The sequence below is a fragment of the Apteryx mantelli genome, chromosome 1 (genome assembly GCF_036417845.1).
Source record: "Apteryx mantelli isolate bAptMan1 chromosome 1, bAptMan1.hap1, whole genome shotgun sequence".
NCBI lineage: Eukaryota > Metazoa > Chordata > Aves > Apterygiformes > Apterygidae > Apteryx > Apteryx mantelli.
In genome coordinates, this window is record NC_089978.1 from 216,088,463 (window position 1) to 216,116,214 (window position 27,752).

Here is a 27,752-nt window from a genome sequence, read left to right on the forward strand (position 1 = left end):
TCAGGGTCACTAAATCACAGCTATGCAAAATTAAACTACAAGATGAATTTTTAACTGAAGCAATCACAAGTTGGGGCTTTTATGGTTCATGTCTACAAAGGACAACACAAGAGCTCTTGGACAGAGACTGACTCCAACTTTAGGAGAGATACAGTTATATATGGGTAAAAATATGGGTATGAGCTATTTGTCTTGGTTGCCACGAGTTAAGGCATATTAGAAGCACATGTTTATGCCTAGTCCTGTTCAGTGCAGTATTTTGGCTTCAACAGGGTCAAGCAAGTGATTAAAATTAAGCATGTACCTTTGCTGTACTCCTAGATTTGGGCAGCTTTCTGAACTGAGAAATATTAATTTAATGCATTATCTGGAGAGAGACAAACATTTCTTCCTGGGCTTAGTGCAGGCTTTGAAAGCAGACAAAATAATTTACACTTATGAAACACAACAAACTGGAGTATTCTATTAAACGAAAACTAGACCAAAAAAATACCCTCAAGGCCTCCAAGTATCCACATGTTGAAAGGCAGATTTAAATGTTTTCTGCCAACACATTTCAAGTCTTAATGGAAATATTTTGAGCTACTATGAAAAGCTTTATCGAACTAAATTCATTTTCCATAGAGCAGAGAAGAATCACTGAAGATATTATTCAGGTTTACAAAATATTTAATAGGGTGGAGAATGTGGAACCTGATAAGAAAGGTTAAACTGAAGGACATTTAAACACGGATTGGTTTTAGGTTGGTTGTGGAACCTAATGAACCTATTAAATATAGGCTTTCTCTTTGCCACACCAAGCTGACTAACATTAAAAATGTTTGTGCTTGGCTACTAACTCTCTGTAAGACTTTCAAAAGCAACAGTTATTCTGAATGCACCATTTTAAGTGCTAAACATCCAGGATTTTTTGAAAATAATGCATCTTCTGTGTGTCAGCCAAAATCATTAATCTCTTTGGAAAAACCTTGGTGTCTGCTCTGAGATATCATCCTGGGCACCTGCAGGCTGTAGTTATCCCACAGAAGTATCTGTCCAGGCCTGTCAAAGCATCTCTCTAGCATGTGCTTCTCCACACTCAGACATCTGCTAAAACCAAGCATTTTCCCAAGCATACGGCTTAAAAGACAGCAAGCCAGCCAGGCTGGATAAGGAGATTGTGGAGGAGGAGAAGAAAGGAAAATGTGGACCTTAAGTATGCATCCTACTGATACGGCAAGACACAAAGCACGCCAAAAACATGCTATGCTCGACATGCTGGTGCTCCTTGGCTCCAGGAGAGCGGTTACGGGGCAGGTTCATCTCCATCCATCCTGAGAAGACTTGCCATGTGGTTCAAGATATGCTGAGCATGCTTTGGGAGGACAGGCTACCCAGACATTTAACAGAAGAGAGCGCTCAATTTTAAAGAAAATGGGCAAAACAAAATTATTTTCACCCAAGCTGCTTCCCAGAGCTGTTGAGACTGAATATAAATTTTAGGTCAATATGAGGCCCACACCAAAACCAGGAAAATGCTGCCTAAGCTTAATATTTAGCCAAGCTTCCTTTCATTTAACCTCTCCCCCAAACACACAATGAAAGCGTTATACGATGGGAAGTGTTGGCCAGCTTTAACAAATGGCACTACACTCGGTCCCAGTTCTATTGTGCACTGAAGACTGTTTTCCTTGCTGATGAGCTCAAACCGTCTGCCATGAATTACTTTTTCATGGGGAATAAATACACATTTAAACAAGATTAAACACAAATGTTCTTTAGTGGTGTCTAAAATAATATGAATGTTTTTTAGAACTGCAATAAATGCACTTCACGATGCAAATAATTACACCCTGCAGCCTTTATCTAAAGATAAGTGGCCGGATTCTTGACTCAGCTACATCACTGTAAATCTATAGTAACGACACTGAATTTCTCAATTTCTCCCTCCACTGATTCTGGAGATGAAGAAGTGTTATTGGGCTTTGGATTTGCCCTGGTCTGAACAGCAAGGGTTTTGCAGACATGTGGCACGCATGGCTGAAAGTCTCCACTATAGTAACGGAGGGACCACAGTCTCTGTCCTCATTCCCCCCAAAATCTGTCCTCAGTTTAGAGTAATGAAGTCAGAATTTGACTGCATTCTCCTCATGCATCTGATACCACTTCCAAACCTGATTCTTAGTTATCCCCAGAAGAAAACTCTACTGAGGCCACAGCAAGGAAAGAGAAAGAAAAAAACAGAGGAGTATTGCACAAAAAACTCAGGATGGGTGAAGGCAATACGTGCATGATATGCTGGGAATCAGCGATCAGTATCTTGAGGATTAAAAAGAACCAACTCAGTTGGTCCTTCTCTAGGATGAGAAGGATTTGCTCGTGTTCAGAATCCTCTCTGAAAAGCTAAATTTAGCTCAAGGGCTCTTGTGGGATTCTGCAAGATGGGTTGGTTAGGCTGAAATGAATCTGGAAAGGTGAACGTGCCCATATCGGACCACTTGAAAAAACAGCTTGTTGTTTTCTTAAAAATAACAACAAAAGTGCATTCAGCTATTGAAAGGATCTCCAGAATTTATATGAGCACAGAGCTTAGGCACAACGTGGAATCACAGTTTTGACTACCTTCCTCCCATTTTATTCTCATTGCTGCATTTTGAAAGAAAGTGCTCCGCTCTTACCGGGACTTGTGAGGGCTCCCAGAGCACCAGTCGTTGTGGAGAGAGGATTTGCATTGGTGGTGGTAGCTGAGGTTTGGGCGGCGGCTGCTGCGGCTGCTAAAGTTGCCAAATTCTGTAATTGTAAAGCGTTCATGCCTGCGGGGAGAAGCAACAGGGTTAATTAAGAGATGCCATTTTTTAAAAAGCAAACTATTTTCAACGGACACAGAGCTTTGAAGGTACCTTGCCAAAGACTCAATTCTTCTTTTCACTCTCAAGACTTCTATAACCTGGGTACCACCTCTTACAGCCCCAAATAGCATCTCTCACCTCTCCACCTCAGAAGTAAGAGGATGTAGGAAAGGCACTGGCCTCCAGCTCAGGAAGATTAAATTTGGTTTGTGCCTCTTCTACAAAGGAACTGTAGAATTAAAAGTCATTTAAACTCTGCATGAAGCACAGGCGCAATACTATTTCCTGGCACAACAGGGGGTGTAAAGAAGATAACTAACGTTTAAAACACATTCAAGATAGAGTCATATAATTTGGATGAATATTAATTGTTTCCCGTGTCTCCTCTGAATGTTTCTGCTAATACTACACTGCACAGTAGCCAACAGTTGTAATGATTTCTCTTTTGATGGTTCATTTCTAAAAACACATAGGAGCACCAAATTAATATCAGACTGATCACTGAGCAGCCATCACTGAACTGGGAGCTTTTAGGTCAAAAGCTCTGGATTGTGATATTTAGTATACTCAGTCATCTGTTATTTTAGAAGACGTGGGAGAGGTATAACTCCCTTTCAAAAGGGGACCTTCAAGAAATGCATTCATTTAAATAGCAAAGGTTTTAATTTAGAGGGCAAGCAAAAAAAGAGGAGAAACAATAAACAGAATTTATGTGAAATGGAAAAAAAAGATGATTAAACAACAGCAAATGGCATTCATTTGACTGAAATCAGGTAGGCAGGAGTTTGCCTCTCGGAGGCCTTCAAAAGTATCTACTTTTCTCCTTTGACTACACAAAGTTCTTAGGCAGTTACTCTAAGGAGGACTGCTCTAGTAAGAGACTAAAACGCAGATACAAGTTAGGTGCGTGAGTTAACCAGACTGGACCCTTCTCAGGATGCTTCGAATAGGATGCGACTGTCCAAAGGGGGGATCACCCCTGTGGGGGTCTGCATGCGCACATGAGAGAGATCACTTGGGTGGTAGTGGGAGTTCACCATGTTGGCGTGGACATGTGAGGCACATCTGTGCTTGCAGTTTGAGCCGCCAATGAAATCAGGGCATTGACTAAACAAAACCCCCCCATAAAATATCAAAACAATTTCATAGTGTTTTTGTAGCCCTGATAATCTAAGCGCATACAAAATGTTAGTTTGTAGGAAGGGTAATACCTTTTTAAGACCAAGTGATAGAGCTGGAAAGACTACATGAGCTTTGGGGAACACCCATAGAAGAGTCTGAGTGGTTTGGCTGAGTATTTAAAAAAAAGTACAAAGTGACGCAGAAACATCCTCACTGAATCGTACTTGTTTATTGAGAAGTTTTCAAGTTAAATCAGACATAGGATTTGAAAACTCTTATGAAATTCCTCATCATCACTGATTTCAGGTAACTTCCTCTGAAATATATTTGTTAATATGCTGTTGCTTCCAAAACTTACTTTTAGACTCAGTAACATTTTTTCTGAAAATGTTAGTTTGCCTAACAAGAGACATGACTTCTCCCTGAAAACATTCTCAAACCAGGGGAACTTAATAACAACTTAGAGAAAATGAAAAAAGAGGATAAATATAATGCTTTCAAGTACTGTATGAAATGAAGGAGAGGTATCTTCTAGGAGTTGAGAACTCCTACAATAAAGATGATTCAGTGAGGAGGTTTTTGCAAGTGTCACTTTTATTTTTTTTTAAATACTCAGCCAATCCCCTCACTTTCTGACTATATATGGAGCCCGGTGTATAAAATTCTTTTTTTTTTTTTCATTAGGAACTCCCTTACTTCGAGGGTAAGACTCTGAAGATACTTGAAACACAATTTTAGGGATGGAGAAGACTGAGCTGGGGTCCTGCTCTTTGCAAAAAAGCAGAGGGTGGTCCTCAAAATGAGTGATGGGATCCATTTTCATGCTGGATTGATATTGAGTCCTCAGGTAATCTTCTTTTACTGTCCTCCTCATAAGAAGTACAAGTAATTCAGCAAAGAACATCCAGCAAACCTTGCTGGTCTTCACTGAGGCCACGTTTCGTGCTGTTCTGTACTGCAATTAGTGGGCGATTTGATAAGGCGCTGGGCTGGCTCGCCGCCATGGCACTGTGGTTTCTATCACCCACTGGCCAGCCATTGATCAGAAGGATCAGTCGTGATCAGCCCCTATTTATCCCGGGATGGGGCTGACATTCCTGACTTTTAAACAGCCCACATTGGGGAGGCTTAAAGAATAGTGAACAAAAACATACAGAATGGTACTGGAAAATAGCTTCACCTACATGAAATCCTCCACACTTCAGGAAAACACATGGACCTCTCTCCAAAACTCAGCAAACGGGTTTTGAAGCAATTCACTACTGCTTTTTCTATTGCATTTTATCTGGCCAGCTCTGAACACGCATGCAAAGCTGCTGTTGCGCCTGTGTGGATGCAAAACAAACACCAGCATTGCCTCATCCCACAAAACCATCTTTTTTTTATAGCGGGCCATTTCCTGTGGAAGCAGAAGACGAATCCGTCAACTTGAAGAGTTTCAAAGCCAAAAGACTATCAACAAACACGAGCTCTGTGGTGACAAAGTCCTCTCTCCACCCAGCATGTATTACTGCAGAGGTGACTAAAAGGTAGTGGCCACCAACCAGCTCTGCAGATGTTACGGGGTGTCAGCTACGGCACCTTCACAAAAAAAGCTGCTTCTGGTAGTCACACATGTGGAAGAGAAGTACACTGAGGAGCCCCACTGACCCGGGCACCTTAGTGTGGCTGCCGACAGGGGCTCAGAGCACGCTGTAGAGCTGAGGTTTATCACTTAATGGGCATCCTAAAGACTGTCTGCTGAAACATGTCACAAATAAGTCCTGTCATCACCGTTTCACTTTCCCCAGACATTTTATCATCTCTGTTCCCTCTTTCTTGGCTTTTCCCATCAACTTGTCAAACGCATCAAAAATCCTGCTTGCCAGGACAAACTTGGAGGAGGGAAACCAAATGCTCTTGAGCCCCAGACCCAGAAAGTACTTTGCTTCCAAATAGCGATTGTGGTTCCACTGAACTTCAGCCAAGGTGTACTTCTGTGGGACTAATCTGCTCTCTCGCTCTCTCCTCTTTCACACTCTGTCTTCACACATTTCACATCCTACAGCTTTTTTCAAAACAGTCCCAAATCCCGGAACAGAACTGGACCGAAAATGAGGAGATCGTTTTCATTTGAAAGCGGTGCTCACTCAGCAAATGCACCTCTCTGAAGAAATGCAAATTGCTTAACACTGAAGAACAGCCTCATAGGCAGAGCTGCACATGAAAAATGAAAATCCCCCTGTAGGGAAAAAAATTTCTGGGTAAGAAATAACTCTTGATCTTCATGATGGAGACGATGTTGGGAATTAAAGTGAAATGATTAAAAAAAAAATAGAATCACAATACAGTTTGATTCCATTTTTAATAACATGTATTTACCAATGTGCTATCAGCTTGGCAAATATTCAAGATTGCAAGGAAATTCAACTTTCATTTTGTTATTTGGCAGATTAAAAAAACAATTAAATTATGTACAAAACAGATGCACAGTATGCCTTGCTTGAAACTTAAGATTTAAAAAAAAAATTATTTATAAGGATAGGGGCATGAAAATTTAATTTAATGTTCACCTTAGGTAATTTTGTGTCTTATTGTTCACAGCAATTACCATAAATCTACATATCAATAAGCAAGAACAGATGTCAGTTGTTACAAGTGCTTGCCAATCAGGCCTGTTAAAAAGTGACAGATGGATGGTTATAGAACATTCTCATAAGGCCTATTAGCACATTCGCAGGAAATTTTTGTAGTGCTGCACAGTCACAGATGCAGTGCTGTGAAAACACGGGTAAATTTGAGAGCACGAGATTTCCATTTTACAACTTCTTGTGCTGCCTCCGAAGCAAACTTTCGTACAATAAAGCAATTTGCCACGTTTTAGTCCCCACAGCTTTTCTCCTGTGATAACTGTAAATTTGGAATTACTGGGTATTTGTGGAGGAGGCCGGAGAATCGTGAACGGTTCCTAAAGACTTCTTAGGCTTCATCAGATGTTGGGTTTCCAAAACCATAATAAAATCGTATTAGGAAATAGCTGAGATTCACTTGCGCTTCCACGCTGAACAAATTCCTAATAAAGGAAGGCATTAACTATGTTCTAGTAACTCTATATGCATCGAGAACTTCAGAATCAGTGGTGATGATCAGAGCCAAACGTTGCATAGATCACAAGCAGTTTCCAATGACTTGACCTCTGTAGTTGCCTACCTTTTCTTCAGAAACTGTATCCTTCCCAACTATTAGGATTTACCCTTCTGAATTAAACCCTGACTGCAGCTTAAAAATTGTGGCTTAAGGTAAAATTTATCATCTCTGGGCCAAAAAGCAACCATTTGTTAACACTGATATGGGACATTTGGGAGGCTTATGTTGAAAAAAGTGGTTAAAGTCTTCACGGACAGTGTTTGCAGGAAGGTGATGTTACTGCCAGCAAGATCCTAAGTATTACAATGGACAGGAGACCTGAGCACTACCGCCATCAAACCACACATACTCTGCACCCATCTTTAGAAAAGCTGCTTATTTGCACAATACTTTTAAAGTATCCTGATCACTTAATGTCTGATTGGCAAAGCCATTAAAACAACTTTTAACTGTAAGTCCCCATTTGATTTTGCCCTGTTGATTACATTATTTAAAAGGACGTGCTTAAATCCAACTGCAAGTTTTAGCTACCGGTTTCAGCATATTTTCAAGCTATACATGCTCTTAACATGTTCCTGGCAAGGAACGTGCTTTTCTCAATTGAAATTTTCCCAGTCCTAGCAGGAAAGATTGATCTGATCTACCTATATCCAGCTAAAAGTTACTCGCCTAGGCTCTCGCTATAGTCGAAGGAGAGAGAGAGAGCAGATGACTCATCCAATCCTAAAATAGATAGATTAACCCCAGCCCTTGGTAGGATGAATTGCTGCCTGGAAATGACTCCCTCTTCATTGACATTACGGGGACACTGGATGCCTAATTTCCAAATTGCAAAGTTCAGTGAGATGAATTCCACCCACAGCTGGGCCAAAGGAATAAAATGTCTCTCTCGCTCCTTTTGCTGTTTGCAGAGAGCCCAGCCAGAGCTACACAGCTTGTGCCCGGACTCGGCCCAGCTCCACCTCGTGCACTTTCACCACCTGAATAATTGTGTCTCGCAAACCGCTGAGCGCTGGCTTTCCTCTCCAGGTGCCTCTCCTGCTCCTGGCAGCAGGACTGAGAACGGACTCACTTCTTTCAAACTCCGCCTCTCCAAACGCTAAATGCAGGCCTTTAATTTATTATCTAAGAAACTGCTAATTGTACGGGTTAAATTAAGTAGGACTTTCAATGGAATTAGTGTTACAAAAGCTCAATGCTTTCAGTCCCTGAGGTCAACGTTTTCAAAATTGGTAGTTATCTTTAAGAAACAGCTCTCTCCCTTGAGCTGGAAACAGTTTCTCAGTGACCTTTACTTTTAATGTGATATCCCTTAAGAGGTCATAGCAGGAGAAAACCTCTTTCAGCACAGCTCCGCTGGAATGAAGCCACCAAAGAGTCCAAGGATGCAAAGGATCCTTGGGCCAATGCAGAAGCGTAGAGCTTTTGTGCAGATGGTCCTGGCTTCCAACCGGTCCCTCCAGATCCACCGAGCCAATCCCACAATTAGAGGGAAAAATTCAGAAAGCAGAACCTTGCAGAGTTTCTCTCACCCATCTGCTCCTACAGACTCTGCAGCAGGAGGAAATCTGGCTTGGGTAACAGGAGAGGGGTGAAACGGATTGAACAGGAGTCAGAACGGGCCAGAAGATCAATCCAACATGCAACCAACCTGTGAGGGAGCTTGGAAAGGACTGGAAAAAACACACACTGGAAAAAATATAAAAAGCTCCAGCTGTACAAGGTTTATGGATCTGAAATCCACAGCAAGAAAAGCCAAAAGCACGCATATTCCTCCTGCATGACTTCAAACAGCAAAAATATACTACTCATACACTGACATTAATAGAGCCCCTTTGTGCCCGTTATTGGTACTGAACGGTCACACGTATAGCAAATGGTCACATGTATGTGTAATTATTTACTCCTGCCAAAACATTTTAAACTATTTAGATGGACAAGAGAAAATCTTCATAGATAATGTACTTTTGAACATTGCAACTTTCTACAGCAACCCAATACGATACAAAACCTCTCTGTTTATGCTGCCTGTACAGCACTTTCCAGGTTCTTCTTAAACAGGCAGGTTGGCCTAAATCACTGTAGCTTTTAGGCTCTGATCCAGTGCTGGCCAAATTCAATAGAAACATTCAGTGACATTAATCACCTCTGAACTAAACCTTCCATGCATTTGGTATATATGTGAAGGAGGAACGTTTTTGGCTTGAAAGGTTGCTAGCGCTTGTAACGTAGCTTGTATTGTCTTTTTAAATAAGACAATCAAATCACATAATGCAATTCGCCCACGTTATTAGCCTTCCCCAAAGACAACGCACAGGCCAGACACGGAGGCTTGAGAGGCATGCGAGAGAAAATGCTTTAAAATTAGCATGAGGAGATATCTGCGGAGGGGAAGGAAGAGTGAAGAAGCACTTGCTATAAAATACGCACTAGATGATTGTATGTGCTTGCATGATTTACAAAGATCGATAAAGTGGAGTTTGGCAAGGATAGGGTTAGCTCCAGCAACCAGCACCGCAGGATTATTACACTCGCAAAGGCAACACTGCCAACTCTCCCAACTTTATTACCACTCTTGACATATTACACTGTTTTCTTCAGCTTGGCTCCTGAAATAGAATGATTTCATGAAAATCCCACTTTTCAATAAAAACGAGAAAACTGGTCAACAGAGGGTGGAACCTTCAGGCTTGGAAACCTAAATGGCAAACTACTACTTTTGGTCTCTCAGATTTTAAAATCTCACAAATTTTAGTCAAGCCAGTTGCTCCATGTGTTTGGACTTTACACACGATTTAGGAACACGGGGCAAAAGCGATACCGAACATCTACTAGTGCCAGTGGGCTCCTACAGCAAGAGCAGCATTTGCCTCTGGAGCTGACGTTCTGCAGGCTCAGTGTCTGTACGTTAGGGAGTTCTTGAGAAATAAATACTTGCAGATGTGAAGGTCCCTAATTCTGGCCAAGGGGGTGTGATATTACCAATGCCAGTTTAGCAAACCATGACTTGAGTGGGACACAGGCACGTGAAAGCTTTGCAGGATTAGAGGCCTGGCACAGAAGACTTGAAAGATCCAAGTTTGACCCCTCAAACCCACTGCACATGTTTGAATAAATTCTTAAATGCAGAGCTACCCAAGCATGCAAATTCTGCTATCGCTCACGCTGAGGAATGCCCAGCCCTCCCCCTTAAATTCAACACAAGAACAGGTACAAATATCTGGCTGCAAATGCAATTTTTTAGCTCAAAGAAGCTGCAAGCTGCAGTGATGGAGCTTATACAGCATCTTGCTTAATTGTGTCTAGATTTTACTCCTCATCCTGAAATGTTATATTAATATGCAAGCCATCCACAATATGGAACTATATATTAGACTAATTTTTATAAAATGAATATATACAGCTTAAGTAAAAAAAATTAGGGCCTTTATGCTACTTTCAGGACTGTGAAGACAAACATTCAAGGATGGCTTCAGCAGATAATGCGAGATCTTGCTGCAGACATATGAGTATTTTCTATTCCTTTCATAAAACTTAACACATGAATCTATATTATTAGACACACAGCATAACATAGTACTGCAGAGAGAAGTCTGGGATAATTTATGATTTCTGAGGCGAGGACATGAACTCTCAGTCTTAATGAAGAAATAGTGCTTAGCCTTTTGCACTTTCGTGTAGAGCTGTAGCTTGGAGAGAAGTTTAATATCACTAATTTGACCTTGGACATCAAGGTCGAAGGGTTACATGTTTGGGGGAAAAAACTTGGAGCACCTCTGATAACATGAACATAAGATAAAAAATATATGTTCCAGGAGATGCACACAGTCATTATATTATCCAATATATGACCACATTAACAATCTAATTTTTAGTTAAAAGGTACATCCTTCAAGTAAAAATGACGTGCCATTTTGATTTCTTAAGATGATTTTCTTCTAGTCTCAAGATCATATGATTTTCAGAGGATAAACCACATACCGGCTTGAGAGCCCATCCTAAAATTACTTGATGAAAATCCTTAATCTCAATGCCGTTCTTAGAGACAAAGCTGAATCTACACCAACAGTGAGAAACGGGCAACAGAAACTTCTAAGGTGCAAGTAATGCAATGGAGATCACATTATTTTTCCCGAGTGTCTCAATTCTTTCATTTTGTAGCCCTAACCAAATATGAAAACATTAAACACAATCTTTGAGCTCAAAGCCACTTCCAGAACTGCTGAGTGTAAAACTGTTACCGAACAGCTCTGTTCTGTTTATCATATTAAGATACACTTTTCTGATGAAAAAAATGCTAGATTGCAAGTGTAACATAATAGAACCAGCAAGCGCTGCCAGCAGGTCTCAGGAAGAGAGAATAATTCAGAGATATTGTCATCTGTAGGCCAATTTATATTGTCAGACAGCAGGCTCACATTAGTCTCTGATGTCACTGCAATAATGGCATAATATAACGATTGAGCAAAGAATACCTGTGGGGTATAGCTATACTGTGGGGTATAGCCATACTTGTTAAAATATTGCAAGATTCATTCAAAGCGGAGCCAGAATGAAGCAAAAGGCTAGGATTAAAAGCAGGCGAAAACGCTGTTCCTAAAGACTTCTGAATATTTTAGCCCTTGTTTTGTGATGATGAAGCAAGCACAATGCTGCATTTCATTGATGCAGTGGGTTCATGATTAAAATAAACTAATGTAGCAATTTGGGGGTTTTGTGCTTCCTTTTTCTTTTTTTTTTCTTTTTCCTTCCTGTAACAAGAAAAAAGGCTTTTTAACAGTTTCTCGCGGCAGGCATAATGTGCATCTGCGCTCTGATTTACTGCACATGCTGCCTTCTCTAGCATCATGTTAAGTTAGGGTATCAGCATGGTAGGTCACACAGTGGGAGCGACCTTTTGCTAATCACTACACATCAGTTACTACTGGCACACGGCTCATTACTAAGAAACCTTCCAACTAGCTGGCTTTCAAATACGCTTACACTTTGATTCCCCCCCTCCATTTGTTCTTTCTTTCTTTCTTTTTTTTCCCCCAGACTAAAGCTTATACTTTTACATAAAAGCCTCTGTTGTGTAATTTTGTCAACTAGGGTTCTGCAGTCAAAAAGGCACCCAGTTAATTTTCCGTGATTATAAAAGGGGCCTGGAAACTCATACCGAAGGTAGGCCATAATCTTGGGTTTCATTAAAAAGGTCAGAACATTTTTACTCACCGCTTGTTATTAAAATGTTTGAGGGCTGCCATTAATTTGATTTTTTCAGGACACAGAAATCTCGCTGGAAATTAGAGCGTAATCCTGCTGGTGTTTTCCTGACACTTTTTAGAGGCCAGGATACAGCTGCGGGGACTAAGAGCTCCCCTGCAATTTGCAATTGGGTACTTTGGACAAATGGCAGGTGACTAATGCAAGACAAACTGTTTGCACAACCTGGGAGCACCGGGTTTAATTTCAGTTTCCGAAAGAGTGGAGAAAGTGTTTCTATTGACGCTGAACCACGAGTTGTCCCCTGCCAGTACATCTGCCGCGTTTAATGCACAGCTCCCCCCGCCCCCCGCCCATGTGATTATTAGAGGTACAGAATTCAATAGCGGAAGAATACAAAACGTAGCTGGAGCAAAACGAAATGGTTTTTAACTTACCGGCCATTTGCTGAATGCCGCTGAAGGCACCCAAGTTACTGGAGGAAGTTGCTTGCTGCAGAAGCTGCAAATTAACAACAATAACACAGCAATCTATGTGCCGTTAAGGTAACAAATGAAGATAAAACTAAAATGAGCTATCATTTTACATTTGCAGCATTTATGCTTTCCTTTACATTTATATAGTCTCTTGCTTCTGTCTATTGTTGGAATGAACATCCCTAGAGTCAGTGCTGTAAATCCATATTAATGTCTAATCTCTATTAAGAAACACAGAGACACAAGGGAAACTCAATAACATTGCTGCTTTAAAACAATTAATCAATTTATTCTTTTTAACAACCAGGTGTTAAATCTATTTAAACCAACATAGCGTGACTAATTACAACCCTCTGTAGTCTAGTAGTTACCATAACTCATCTCTGTCAATCACAGTCCATTCTCTCCCACCCCCTTGAATTCAGTTTTTCCTTTCTTATCTTTGTGAATCAAGCACATAGATATTCATTAGACTGGTACTAGTATATAACAATTTAGCCTACCTCAGTATTAATTAGCCTACCTCAATATCAATATATATTTTTAATTGCTAGGTAAATTAAAGTTTATCATATTAGATCACTACACCGATGCAGTGCGTGCATACAGATTATGTATTTGTGCATGCACAGTGCATTTATGGACAGATCTGTTTGTCTATCTCAGAATCTTCAGGTAGTCCCCAAATTATCAAAAAGCTCCTGAAAGAGACTGTTTGATTCTACGGCCACCAAAGGCAGGGCCTCCCTCGCAGCGGGGCTGCGGGGGACTCTTGGCAATCCAGGACCTGTGACTCACAGCTGGGCATTTCAGATTTCTCCACCGGGGGCAGGAGCTAGTGTTTGGGTTTTGTCTTATTAAAGGGCCAAAGAAAATACCATTTTAAATGCATGAGAAACAAATTACTTTCCTCTGCCCTCTTCACGTTCTTTAAAAGGTAGTACCAACTAGGCATATTTAGCGTTGACAGTTTTGTGCTTTAATATGAAAGTTGTATAGCATGTTAGAAAAATTATAAATGAATAGAATTCTGTATAGAATTAGAGGATTAAATCACACCACCATTCCCAGTTTAGAGGCTGTACCATACAGACATGTACAGTGTTCTGCTACCCATCTGTCCTCCATTTGTTGGTTCTTTTCAAGGAAGAACTTAAATTTTATTCCAGCTATAAAAATTGCAACGTAACGTTCAAAAGAACAATAACATCAATGGGATCAAACTTTATTTTTCAGCATGACTAAAGTTTAAATGTGTGCCTCAGACTGCACTGACACATCTTGAAAAATTTATTCAACTTCTATTCCCTTGTATGTATTTTTAGACCATGCTATGAACGTACAGATCATTTTATTTAGAAGAAGACATGCTATATGTCCTGGAGGACATAGTGTTATATTGCAGGGCATTCACTATAGCTTTACCACAGTTTCCAAAATAAAGAGAGAATCATGTAGCCAACCGCCTTTGGAGGGAACTTACAGCTAGATATTGTGGTGTGAGTCCTCCCAGACCTGTGAGGTTTCCCCACGTGGCAGTATTGAGCTGCTGCATCTGCTGTGCCAACTGCTGCTGCAAGCGCCGCTGCTCCTTGTCCTTTTGGGTATCGGCAAACTTCACCACGATTGGCGAAGAGCAGCCCTGTGGTAGGACAGACGGGGAAACGGAGGCGTTACACCACACACACTCACCCCCGGGCTCCTGGAGGGCCGCTCGCCCTCCCTCGGCGGTCGGTTTTTATGGTGGGCTGCAAGGATGGAGATTTTTCAGCTTCTTAGGGAAAAGAGGCAGTGGAGGAATTACTGATTACCCAGAAAGGGTGCTACTGCTCGGATAGTTCACCCACCTGTGGTCCACTCCCAGGCACGCTTTGGGTCAAGTGTCCTGGAGATGTGACCCAAGGTGCTAGCTCTGGTGGTGGCCACCCATTCCCGATTGCCACCTTTCCCAGCAATTCTTCTATGAGCCTCTCATTACATGATACGGGAGGGCTGCAAGACACCTCGGGAAATAAGGAGGCTGTAAGTAAGAACTAGCAGTCTGGTCTGCAGCCTCCTCCTCAACCCTGCCTGAGGGGCCCTCAAAAAGGAGCAGCAGGCCATGGACCATGTGGCCTGTGGAGGTCAGCTGGATATTGCCCTTGGACTTCAGACTGGGGGCAAAGTCATGGAGAGAACAAGACACAAGAATGTGAAAAATGTCTCTGTTGCTCTCGCTCTATTATTTATTATTTCTTTTTCGCTAACAAATGTTTTTATATGTTAACCTTTCAAGTCTTCATTTTTCTTAAATCAGGGAGCAAAGTAGATACCGTAATGATTCAGTTCTGCAAATTAATGCAGACATCTCATGAGTCATAGAAGTTGTCAATCTGTTTTAGCATTTCATACTGCTTTCCAACTTCATAGGATGCAGTGAATAACTTCCCCCACCCGCCATGCTTTGTTATACTAATTTCTTGTCTAACTTCAATCTGACAACAACGGCAGGAACAAAAGATGACTCAGATCCAAAAAAACACAGCTGAATTTTAGCCAGAACGTGTAGTGTGGGATGGGGAGTGGGCTTATACTTAGCCTAACTCTCTCCATGGCTGCTCTCACAGCACTCTGAGCATCTTCAGAAAAGTTCCTGTCCTCTATCATCTACAAAGAGTAGCTGTGCACCTCTCCTCTGCAGAACCTCATGCAGGGATAAACGATAGGAACATGCACCATCAACAGAGGAAAGGATGCAGTAAACCCCCATAATAATAATCTCTCTTGTATGAAGATCTCCCATCAATACTGTTCCTTCTGCATTATCTTGGAAAATCATCACTTGTGATTTATTATTCCTCCTCCAATTCTTTTCTTGTACTTCTCATTGTAAAAATCTTTCGGGAAGGAAGCAAGGAGATACATGCCACTCCAGCAATCAAATAAAGATTATGAAGGAGTCAGCTTGTTACACAATTGCCTCTCTGCAGTGATTTTTATACCAATATTAAAAACAAAAACAAGATCTTAAAAAGAAAAAAAAGAAAGAAGAGGGAGCCAGGGTGGAGGATGTGAGAGAGATTTTTCTAGTTTAGCTAATAAAAAAACCCACAAGTTTGTATTCTATTTAATATGAGCTTTGGTAGCGCTGGGCTAAGAGCAATCAGAACCTCCTGCTCGCTACCTGCAAAAAGGTGAGAATTGAGTTGATTTCAAAAGAAATAGAAATGAATTTCAAAAGAAGAAATATTGTATAGGTATTTCGGTTCTCAGTTCAGCAGTTCAGTACTCAACACTACAGCTGACATCATATTCATGAATGCTTAAATGTCAGTAAATTGTATAAAAACAATATCTCTGCAATTTATGAATCTATAATTCATTTTTTCACTGTCTGCTCTGTATTTCATCACTTCATCATTTTCAAGAGAGCAAACATTCTGAAGACTCAAATTATATGTAGCAAGTGGCTCTATATGAGAAAAGGGTTGTTATTGTTGCATCAAATTTACTCCACGATAACAAATTAGTGTCTTCTACTGGTGCTGCATTTGAATGCCTTAAACAACAAAAAAACCCCCACAGAAATGAGTTAGAAGAGCAAAAACTTAGAGCAGCAATTAGGTTTCTAAAATCAGTGGATTTAATCTGGTCAAAAAGTGAGATGCAAAGGGTATTAAGAGAATTCATTATTCTTGGAGACATGTGTTCACCTGAACACTAACAGCCCCACTGTTCTGCATCCTTAGCCCGCTTTGAAAATGCGTCTTGGCCAATGATGTTTGCCAAAGAACTGAAAATACTGAAATCAGAAAAAAAGAAAAAGTCAGGTCAGCAATTGAGCTGAAATTTGACTGCGTAATGCATATTCTTCCCCCTGCAATGTTTTTTTGTGCATTAAACATGAAACAAAAGTGTCCAAGGACCACTGTTTCAGGCTGACAGTCCAGATTTAACACTAGCTAACCCAGATTAACTTTTTACTAGAAGAGCCAGCAAAAATTGTTTGCCTAAAGAATGACTTCTATCTTAATCGCTCCCATCTTCTCTCTCAAGAGGAACCTCCCAGCACATCAGTAAGGAGCATCTCAGTGGCTTGGTATCTCCACCCCGTTCAGGGCCATTTTCGGAGCGGGAGAAGGTGTGCTGCTGCCCTCAAAGAAGGGGCTCTCAGCCTAAGCTGTACCGGCACCAAGATGCCCAAAGAGCAAAATATTCAGAATTGCCTTGCGAATTTGGGGGTCTCCTTGATGGTGACTTTAAAGATGTTGCGAAGTGCTTTGCTCCAAGAGTAACTATGCTACAGGACTGAGTTCAACAGGAGGACGGCATAAAGCAAGAACTGGTCTGTGAGGTATTCTCTCTTTAATTTTAAGATCTTCTGAGGTGGAGCTGTGTGAAATTCATTTTGCTAGGCAGAAAAATACATTAAAACACATGGAAAAAAATAGGTGAAACACAGTATTACCAATAAACATTCTCCTTTCACTTGGAATTAAACCTAGGAAAAATATATAGATCTGAATTAACGGAGCAGTGCATGGCACACAAATTACTAAGAGTATCCTTTCGAAGCCTCAAAGCAGCAGTTTTTTTCAATATATACGGTCAAGGCTGCATATATTGTATAACATCAGCTTGCTAGCAAAGATAAACTCCAATTAGTCTCATCTCATTGGAGGCTGCTCATCTAACACTGTATACTCGGGCTCTAAAAATGCATTGCACTGAAAAGAAAACACATCGATTATAAAATAAGCTCAACCAAATGCAAACGTTGATGGTCGGGAAGACAATAGCTTTGCAATGCCGATACCGTTACTCGGAGTACACAGGAAACAGTTAGGGACGTTTTCATGCACTCTCTTTTTTTTAATTTTTATTTCTTTTTCTTTTTTCTTTTTTTTTGGCTTTTCTTTCCTCCTTCTGCTCTCTCCGCCCTCCCGCCCGCTGGCTCCCCGCTCGGCTCGGCTCGGCTCGGCTCGGCTCGGGACACAAAGCAGCTCAACGACATGACGCAATAATGATTGTTTAGTGCCCAGCATGCTTTGGGAGACTAGAGCATTGCAAAGGAGGGGGGGAAAAAAGAATAATAATAAAAAAAAAAGCCAAAATAAATGAAATCACTGAGAAAAAAAATCGAAAGGTCCTGGTGTAAAAAATAAATAAAGAGAAACAAGTGCACATAACATCAATGCCACCTCTGAGAGAAATCATCACTACACGAAGATACAGTATACGTAATACAGTATAACATGCACTCTCCAATGATAAGCTAGAAGATCCAGCGTAAGTAAAGGCTTCATACTGGTGCGGGTTTTTGGTTTTTGGGTTTTTTTTGTGGGGGCAAAATTCTGAAAGACCATGACAAAAATCACAGACTGCAAAAAGCCGCCGGGAGGCTGCCGGGCGGGCCGCGGCGTCGGGCGAGTGCACCACAAGCCTGCGGCCCAGCGGGGTCCCCGCGCCGCAGCGCTCGCCACCAGGCCGCCGGCCGCGGCGGGGACGAAGCGCCGCGGGTCGCACGGGGCCGGCCCCAGCAAGGGAGAAATTAACGGTATTCGCTCAAAAAGAGGCTCCCTCGGCAGCCGAACGCGGGCGCCGGCAGCTCAGACGAACCTCTCCGAGCTCTTCCTCAGAGCGGCGCGCCCCAGGACGCTGAAAAACCTCTCTAAAAAGAACACTAAGGGACTTTTTTTTGGGGGGGTGGTTAATATTAAAGGCAATTTTCTCATCGGGGACGCTCTGAGGAGCGGCGGACACAGCGTTTTCGTTTTCCGTACAATGCCACCGGGAACGGGCCGGGGGGCGGCGTTTGGGCACCCGGCGGCCGTCTTCTCGCGCGCTTTCAGGCAACTGAGAAAAGCAGGTTTCGCCGCGCGAGGCCGGGCGGGCTGGCCGGAAAAAAAAGAAAAAAAGAAAAAGCGAAAAAAAGGTTAAATCTGTGATTGTCATGCGTCTGATCTGGTCCAGGAGAGCATGGCTTTACCATTCGCAATCATTTGCACAAAGAAAACAAAGAAAGGGCAAATGATACAGTACTGTACCTCCATGGTCTGAGACTGGTGCATGGCTTTGATTGCATTCTGTGCCATTGCCCTTGTAGAAAATGTGACAAACGCACAGCCTGTGGGAACAAGGGGACAGGGAGCAGGAAAGACAAAAAACAACAAGACAAAAGGGTTGGACGCTTGTTAAACCAACACAGTCTACGAGAACGGCCACAAGACGACACTGTTCTCAGTAGTACATAAAAAATAAACAACTTCTCTAGTTTATTTATCGACAGTGCTGACTTGCTAATCTGACCATAGATGGAAGAAAAAAATAAAAATTAGGTGGGGATGGGTGAGGAGAAAGGGTTGTTTTTTTTTTCTTTAATTTTTTCTTTCTTTTTTTCTTTTTTGGTTTTTGTTCTTTAGCCACAGGGTTTGAAGTAAGGAAGGCTTTTACGTACAGTTTGGATTGCACAGTTTAATCTGTTCAGGCCACGCATTAATAGTTGCTTGCTAGGTCTTTTGTGCAGGCAAATTTTGGAGAGCGAATAAATGAGCGGCATCGCTGGCAACTCAACTGAGAATTTAAGAAGAATCCATAACGCCACTGATAAATCTCAGTGAGGCACCGAGAGTGACCACACAACTAAGGAGGAGAACTCCACTGCGTACTCTGCACCTAACTGTGAAAAGACTCAGACAAAATTCAGTAACGTAGGTGCTCTCTCAACATTTAAGGAAATAACATATTCAAAATAAAAATCTTTTGGCTTTTTGTTGCTCTGAGTCCTGGGCGCACGGATAGCTCTTTGATCTGTGAAAGCTGCCGCCGACTTTAACGATTCGGAAGCTATGTGCCGAATAACTGAGAAATCACTTTTCTCCCTCTTCAGTCTTTTAAATCATAAAAAAGCCAGCAGGCTAATGCCCGGGCTATTTTTCCACTCTTTTACTATTGTCAGTCATACCTATAGTGGGCATGGCAGAGGCCAGCTTTTTAGTGCATGACTCACTGCCCTTTCGACTAATAAAAACACTGCCTTCTGAAAATTTACATTTTATTCTTCATGTACCCTTGGGCATCTTAAAGAAAAAGACTGTGAAATTAATGCAGATTCAGGCTGATTTTGTAATAATACCATGGCACACTAAAAGCTTAGCTAAAGCAACACAGACTTATTTCACTTGTGATCTCTAATGACTTTAAAAGTGCATTGATTTTCAGCTCCCTTAGCCTTGCACAGTTTGAACTTAGGTTTCAGAGAATAATTTAGTGTTCCACTCAATTTCCTCAAAACATTATTATTATTACTACTTAAAAGATTTCCAAATGAAGCAAATCTAAGCACTGAGAGGCTAAAGCATATTGTCATTTTAGAGCTAATGCATGAAAGCTACATTCTGGCATCAAAAATGCAATATTGTTGCCCCTGTGGCCAATGGGCAAAATAAACCATTTTGCAATCCAACAAGCAACAGATTGTTTGGTTTATGCAAATCAATTTGAGGCATAAAATGTTTTTTCTTTTTTTTTTTGCTCTGTGTGTACCTGGTAAGATTATCAAGTCAAGACTGTATTCACATTTTAATCAAACAACAGTAAGAGAAAGCAATGCCTGATCATTACCCAAAAGCACTACATCTAGTCATGAAAATAAAGTCAATGCATTTTTGCATCATGCGGTATTTTTCTTTTTAAGGTAAAGGCCCTTGATACAAGGGAACCTAAGCTGGTTTATATATCTCTGACTGGTAGGTCAGCATTATAAAACTGGAAGTCAGAATTTTTTAATGCAAACTTCATGGCAGTGTCGTGACACTTCATGTATTTCTCGGATAACGTTAACAACTGCTGATGTCTTACTACTGCTTAGACACGCTACGTGTTGCTACTACTGTTATTCAGAGACAAATGTTTTGTCAAAGAAAACGATGTAACGAACAGCTTTCTATAAGGCATTTGAGACAAAATGTGTAGGAGAATGGTAAATAAGCCACAGTACCTCGGCTAGATTCCACATTGCTGCTGTGCACTAAAATTAAAGAGGCCCAAGTTTACCGTCAGTCTCAAAGTAATCTCTCTTAAAAGACATTTCACTTATTATTATTAACAGAGGAAATAACACCGAGGGTTTTCATTTCTTGTCTTGCAACTCCAAAGGGAGATGAGCACAAATAAGAGATATACCGGGGGGCGGGCACGAAGCCCCATACAGAGCCTTGGATAATGCTGCTCGTAACGGTCAAGCAACTGCTTCATTCGCTTCTTCTGCTCTCATTACCCAGGAGTGTGTACCGCAGTGACAATTACTGAATGGAGGTTAAGCATGCATAAGAAGCATGTAAAATGTCAACAAAAATCAATAAGACACAGTTTATGCATTTATCACAATTTCTACCCAGCAGTACTGCTGTAAGTAACTTACTGAGAGATGTTGCAATTAGCAGGTCTCAAAAGAAATGTGAATCAGCAGAGAAAGCAAGCTGTACTCAAGAGGAAGCAGACTCGCTCTTCCCTCCCTTGCGCTTTTTCTCTCTTTTTTTTTTTCTCTTTTTTTCACCATCTGAGGCAATGGCAAAACCCCCCTCCTCGTTCCTCAACCCAAATCCACTCGCTTGGATTCCCCTTTCCTTTGTCCTGGAGGGAGAAGGTTTTTGCTGCGATCCCCTGTAAAATGCCATAGAGCGAGCTACTTATTTAAAGGAAATTTGCTCTCTGGGAAAGGGGAATGTCAGATGAGTGACGTTATGCTACTAAAATATGAGCATCTGGAGCCTTTTGCAGGGAAAAGGGGATTGCATTTTAATTATGGTCTGCCAGGCAGGGGCTACAAGGTTGGGTACCCGTGTTACGTCCAAGCTGCTGCCCATTTCTCACTGATGGACGTTGGCCATTTGCACAGCAAATACCCAATTTGCCTAAACAATCATGCTAAAAATTTAGCACTCAACTTCATTTCTAAATTATTTGATAATCTAGACCTTCAGCTGTTATCACCGAGCACCCCAATCAGATGCTAGCTAATTTAACCATCTTTCTAGACGTTGTTCCAGACTGAAATGCTAAATGTATTCACATGCAAGGGTTATCTTTACAGCTATCAAACCTGGACGCTCACATGCAAAACTCACACATGTATTATGTATGCACATATATTTTACTATGTGTGAAACACGGGATCCTTTCCTTCTATATAAGACTGCCAGGCTAAAGAGGAGATAAACCTATATAATAGGATTCAGTCCACTTAACCACCTAACCTGCTCCTATGATTCAGGTATTCAGAAAAGCTGTTTGGAGATGCTTATACGCTCTGTACAGTGGCAGTGCCTTTCATTTTCTATATGGGGAACATGTGCACTTTAGAGATTCCTTGGGCACCTTGAATTGAACTGGAAATCAGTGTCCATGCACCCACGATTTCACTCCCTGTTGAAGCCAGATCAGCTCTGCCGGCCCCAAACCATCCCGCACTCTTGTCGCAGCCATTTGTGACGGGATGGGGAAAAAATTCCCTTTTTAGTACAATCTCACTCTCTGTATCTCACGGATACAGGTGGCCATTTGGGAGCACGGTGGCAGCTTTAGGGCTGTTAATCACAATTATAACGGGACAAGACTAATCAGATTTCATGCCTCGCGGTGCAAGGAAACAAGAAAGATTTCCACGGCCGCTTACCTCGTCACAGCAAATGCTACCGCAATCGCAGTGCCATGGGCCAGGCTCGTCCAGCACAACAGCTCCGAGCAAATTATCCCTGCTCTACCATATCAAGTCCGCATATTTCAATTACTCCCTTCTTATGGTCAGCAGCTACAGAGAAAAAAACCTACAGAGGGGGATACATCTGTTGCTAACACCTCAAAATTACTTCTTCTTCTTCTATCACTAGCTACCGAAAAAAAAAAAATCTCTTTGTAAATATGGCCAACCTGCGAATCACCTTGCAATTATTTATCACCTCGGGGTTCAAAATGTCAGGGATCACCCAGAGAAACAGAAGGGGAGGGCGGAAGGAGGGGGCGAGAGCTTTAGTTACTTCTTTAACGCTGCCTTCTGACCCTCTCGAACGGATAAATGATTGACTAGGGAAGGGTTTTGCCAAGTGATTTCCTCCTACGGGCCGAATCGAGGGAGCCACAGAGCCCTGGTGCAGAGGAGATTTGGGAACGCATCTGTTGTTACACTTGTCATCTCAGCTGGAAAGAGCTCCAAACTCACAGGGTTTGTCTTTCTCCCCCCAGAACTGAAAGAGAATTTTGAAAAGGCCGGCAAAATTATAAAAGCTTCCTCCTTGAACCACGCTGTCCCGATCCTAGGGCTCGCTGCTCAGCGACTGAGTTAGCTGCGATATTCAAAAATGCTCAGCGCTGCCCCGTTTCAACTCCTGCTTCACTCAGTTCTTCTCATCTCGGGCTTTCAGAGACTATTTTGAAGTGTTCAGCCGGCAGTTCACGCACCAGATAGCATAACATCAAAACTTGTGAGCTGCAAGTAAAGTAGAACATTTTTAAGTTTAAGGAGGTGTCAAGGTAAGGGCTCTGATTTCATACCTACACCAAGAAGACCTAGGCCTAGAGTTAAGAGTGGAAGTTTAAAAAATACATCTTTAAAAGTTCTGGAGATGAAATAAAGGCAGATGTAATCAATTAAAAACCCCCCCATATATTTATATACAGTGACCCCTCTGACACAGAAGAAAGCTCAAGATGAGCTTGTCACAGTCATCCAAGCAATCCTAGTGCCCTGTGCTATGGCTGCGTAGTTCATGGTGTTATGGTTGTACCACCAAGTCCTAGTTCACTGTAGACAGGACTCTTCTTGGCTTCCTGGGAAGAAACAACAGGGAAAAGCCACCAGGACTCCTGCAAGAAGCGTTTTGGGATCCTCTGAGATGGAAGTCTCTAGTTAAAGAAAAGCTGTGGCTCAAACAAAAAGTCATGGAAATTCAGAAGTGACAAAAAAAAAGTTCTAGAGGTGTCAAATGCTTTCTAGCTGAGATTGCAAAATAGACTTTGCCTTTTCTTTAGTGTGTTTCGATGGGCTGTACCACTTCAGTAACGGAGCACAAGCTGGAGCAAGGACCACCCTAGGAGGCAGCCTCCTGTTTCAGGGATCACACAAAAATCTCTCGGAGTGGTTCACACACATTTCAGCCACGGATTAAGAGAGCAACTTGTTGAGTGGACAGACATTTGGTCCTGCTGAAGACAGGTAATGATAGGTCTGAGAACAAGTGCAACCACTCAGCACAAAGTCAAGTCTCTTCAAAAAGTCACAGTGAAGCTCTTCAGTTTAGGCATATCAGGCACATAAAGGTAACGACAGGCATGTCCTGTAAACATGCCTTATCCCTTTGGTTTCACTGACTTTTCCTGACTATCGACTGGATGACAGATTCTGGATTTTAAATTCGCTGAAGTTCATGGTTCCCCTTAAAGCGCTTGTAACTGGGCAGTTGATTAACGGCTCTGCAAAACACAGCTCTCGGTAACTGGAATTTGCAAAAAACCTGAATCAAACTGATACCAAAGACCACATTTGCTAACAGTGCCCTGATGATGCTCTCACTGAAATAAAAACTCTTGCAGATTATTTCATTTCGAACCTCCCTGTGGGGAGGCATTGCTGAGGAGATGTAGTAATGGAAATCTGAGATTTAGAGTTACCGGCAAAAGGCCAGCAGAGACACTGAGCTTGGGTATCGTCATTAGGTCTCTCCACAGTACTAGCTTGTTTGAGAGTGTTAATAATATGAAATGCCTCCAAATTGCTTTTATTAATAATGAAAATATGTCCACTTTAAAAAGCCATTTTCAAAACGAGTATCTTTTCATTTAGATTCTTTTCCCCCTTAATTTCTTGTTTTGACCTCAAACAAGATGGCCTGAGCAACGTCCAGGCATACTTCTCTCCTAAGGCTCTACTTTGCTCTCTTTCCTATCTTAATTTGTCCCCTCCTTTCCAGCCTTTAAAACGTTTCAGCAGAGGAAAAAACAAAATTAAATGGGCTATAACATTTGGAAAAAAATTTAAAGTTTTCACATTACAGCAAGAGAAATAAGGCACTGAGATGCTTCCGTAGGGAACCTAAAAATGTCGCACTGCCACAGTGCTCCTTTCCCAGCACTTACTGATACAGAAGTGAGAAGGTGGCCACTAATCCAGGCTGTTCCCATGCTTGGCACTTCAGCTCGTTGAAGGAGCAGTAAATATCCATGAGAAGAAACAAACAGGCATAAAACCTACTCACCTACTCTTCACTGCAAGTAATTATGATGCAAATATTAATTTTCTTTTACTTGTTTATCAAGAACCCCCCCAAATCTCAAAAGTCATGAATTTTACCAACCCAACTGCCTGACCATGGTGCAACTTTCCATGCCATTTCTAAACTGCTCTTAGAACAAATGAACAATAAAATTCCCTGTAACTGATGTCTGCAGAAATGTTCACTTATCCCATGTGCTTAGTGATCTTTTGTTTAAAAGTCAAATAGGAGTGTAGAAGATGTAGGAATATGCATTTGGAGCTTTTCTACAGCATTCATGGTAGATCCAAAAGTCTGTACATGTAATTAGAAGGTTTTTCAGTCCATGCTATTAATCCAGTTGACCTCTTTCTGATATCTGTTATATAAATCTGCATTTAGCAATACAGCAGCATAATTTGCTATGTGGTGCTCCTGCGATAAGCGGATTTTATTTTTAATCATCATTATGGACGATAATAATTCCTAGAGTGATGCAGAGATATTGATCCACTGATCTTAAAAAAAAAAAAAAAGCATTTTGCAGAGGTAGAGGACCACTGCTCTCTGTTTATTTTAAGGAACGATATAATGGAGAGCTGATGAGAGAGCAACTCACCTACGGTCACCCAGCACATCAGTGGCACAGCTGCAAATCAAACGTGGGTATTTCTGGCTATTTTTGCACGCTCTAGCTATCATCCCACGGCTGTCTGCGTTCGCATCTGTGCTCCTGCAGACATTACACAGCGCGAGGAGTCGGGAGGTCCGAAAGTTTCCTTAAGCCACTCACAATAAGTGATTTAAAAAATCTTCATCATCTGAGGCAGTTCACTTCTGCTTTTTCATGATAATGAAGCTGAGCCCATGATATCACAATCAGGAATTTTTGTAAAGCATACTTAGCTCTCACGAAAAAGTGCCGGATTAAACAACCCTGCAGGCTGAATCCTTCGCTTTCAATAATGAATTCAGCGCAGGCAGTGGCAAGCTGCTTTAGATAGGCCCATGAACCCTGCTAAAGCGAAGGCCAGCCGCCGTGTCTGTTGAGTCTTTGGCTTCTTTATCTCTACAGCCAACAGGGTATTTTTATTTTTAAATGTTTTTCACAGCTGAGAATTACTCACAGGAACCATCCCAGAGCCTTCAGAGGGCAGTGCCTTTTGGTTGCTGCCTATTTCTTGTAGCTGGCCAGAATATAACCAGTTGCAGATATAAACCACAATTATTTCTTAGATGCAGGGAACAGGGGAAAAAAATGACTTCAGGAAAAATTCTAAATTTGCCTAAAACACCCTGCTGCACTGCTGGGACTTTGCATCATTATTTTTAGTCTTTCTATCATTATTTTATTTTAGTCTGGTTGTGGAGATGCGTTTCAAACAGCTGATAATAGGAATTTGGAGGGGAAATGCTGATGGTCTGTTATCAGTTAGTGACAGCAACGGGTGCAACTTTATTAAAGTTCTGCCAACTCCTGGCTAGAAACTACACTAGAAACAACCCGTTCAGTCCCTCTGCCGCTCTCTCTTTACCTTAGCACTTATATCGCGCTCATCCCCGAGCTTTACGTTTTCCCTTGCTGCTGCCGGGAGGGATTTCTTCCTTGCCGTTGGAGCCACGTGGTGCGTTACAACCCTAGATCCAGCCTACGGATCTGCAGCAGCCCGTTCCTGTACTAGCAGCACCATCGCTGCTGCAGTGTAGACAAGGTCTAAAAGTCAACTGAAAGCTTTTACTCTTCATTAAGAAAAAAACAGCAGCACGAAACAGAATCGTCTTACCAAGGAGCATAACCAGGAGCTTACAACTATCTGTTGGTGATAAAGATTGTTTCCCAAATCCTTTTACACAGCTCCAAAGTTGGCATAAACGCCAATGACTAAACTCCTCAAGCTCCTTTCTTGCGAGATGCCATGTTACGCAATTGGAAAGAGATGCCAAACGGAGTTTATTGGACCATATTTCCATCGCACTGCTGGGCGCACTGTGAGTTCCCGAAGGCTCTGGCATCATGAGGACAGTGTTTTCCTAAGAAAGTGCCTATTTTTCATTCCCCCGTCTGTGTCCGGGAGGGAAGCACATCCGGAGGGGTGCTGGGAAAACACACACTGTTTGTGGCAGAGGGAAGCAACATCTTGGAAACGGCAACGTGAATTAAAATCCACTAAGTATCGGCACTTGTTACACCGATTTTACCTGTATACATTCCCCTTGCTTTCATGAAAGAGCTTTTGACCCTGTGCTTTTCCAGCCAAGATCCCTCCTCTGCAAATCTCCCTTAGCGCTTTTCATTTCATCTCTGCGATCCCGACCATTTTCCCAGCACTTTGCCTCTTCGCACGGTGCAGTGGTTTCGTGAAGCTGATAAACATCTGCCCAAGAACCTGGCTGGCACAGCCGAACTCATTTTCAGGTGTGAACGCGGGTGTGTAGAAAGCAATTTGAGCTTAACAAGGCATGATGCACGAGGGCATGATGGAGTATCAGGCGTGATTGGGACCAAAATAAACCCGAGCGGCAGCGAGGATGCAGCTCTGCTAAGGCCACCAGAGCGTGACCTACCTGGACCGTGATCTTTGGCCTCTAGTGGGAAAGAGCGGCACGTCAACCTACGACTCTGCCGCCTGGCAGACGGCACTGCTCTGCCTGGGATGTGCGTGACGTGGCTTAAAAATCTCAGCTCCTGACTACTGTGAGATTGCTATTTGCTGCAGAACAAAACTACCCTACTGGATTTCATAATTAGCTTTTCTATGCTTGCAGGG

General features: G+C 41.9%; 1 protein-coding gene across 8 annotated transcripts in view; it reads right to left on the reverse strand.

Annotated features, from left to right (window-relative positions):
* The window catches only part of CELF2 (CUGBP Elav-like family member 2), a 345,481-nt gene that overhangs the window by 34,745 nt on the left and 282,984 nt on the right, over positions 1–27,752 (reverse strand). For all 8 annotated transcript variants that reach the window (XM_067317361.1, XM_067317320.1, XM_067317315.1 and 5 more), the window contains 4 exons: positions 18,784–18,863; positions 14,241–14,399; positions 12,719–12,782; positions 2,658–2,792 (listed from right to left, as the gene is read on the reverse strand). In XM_067317361.1, coding sequence (XP_067173462.1) covers positions 2,658–2,792; positions 12,719–12,782; positions 14,241–14,399; positions 18,784–18,863 — 438 coding nt within the window. The remainder of the gene's footprint in view (positions 1–2,657; positions 2,793–12,718; positions 12,783–14,240; positions 14,400–18,783; positions 18,864–27,752) is intronic.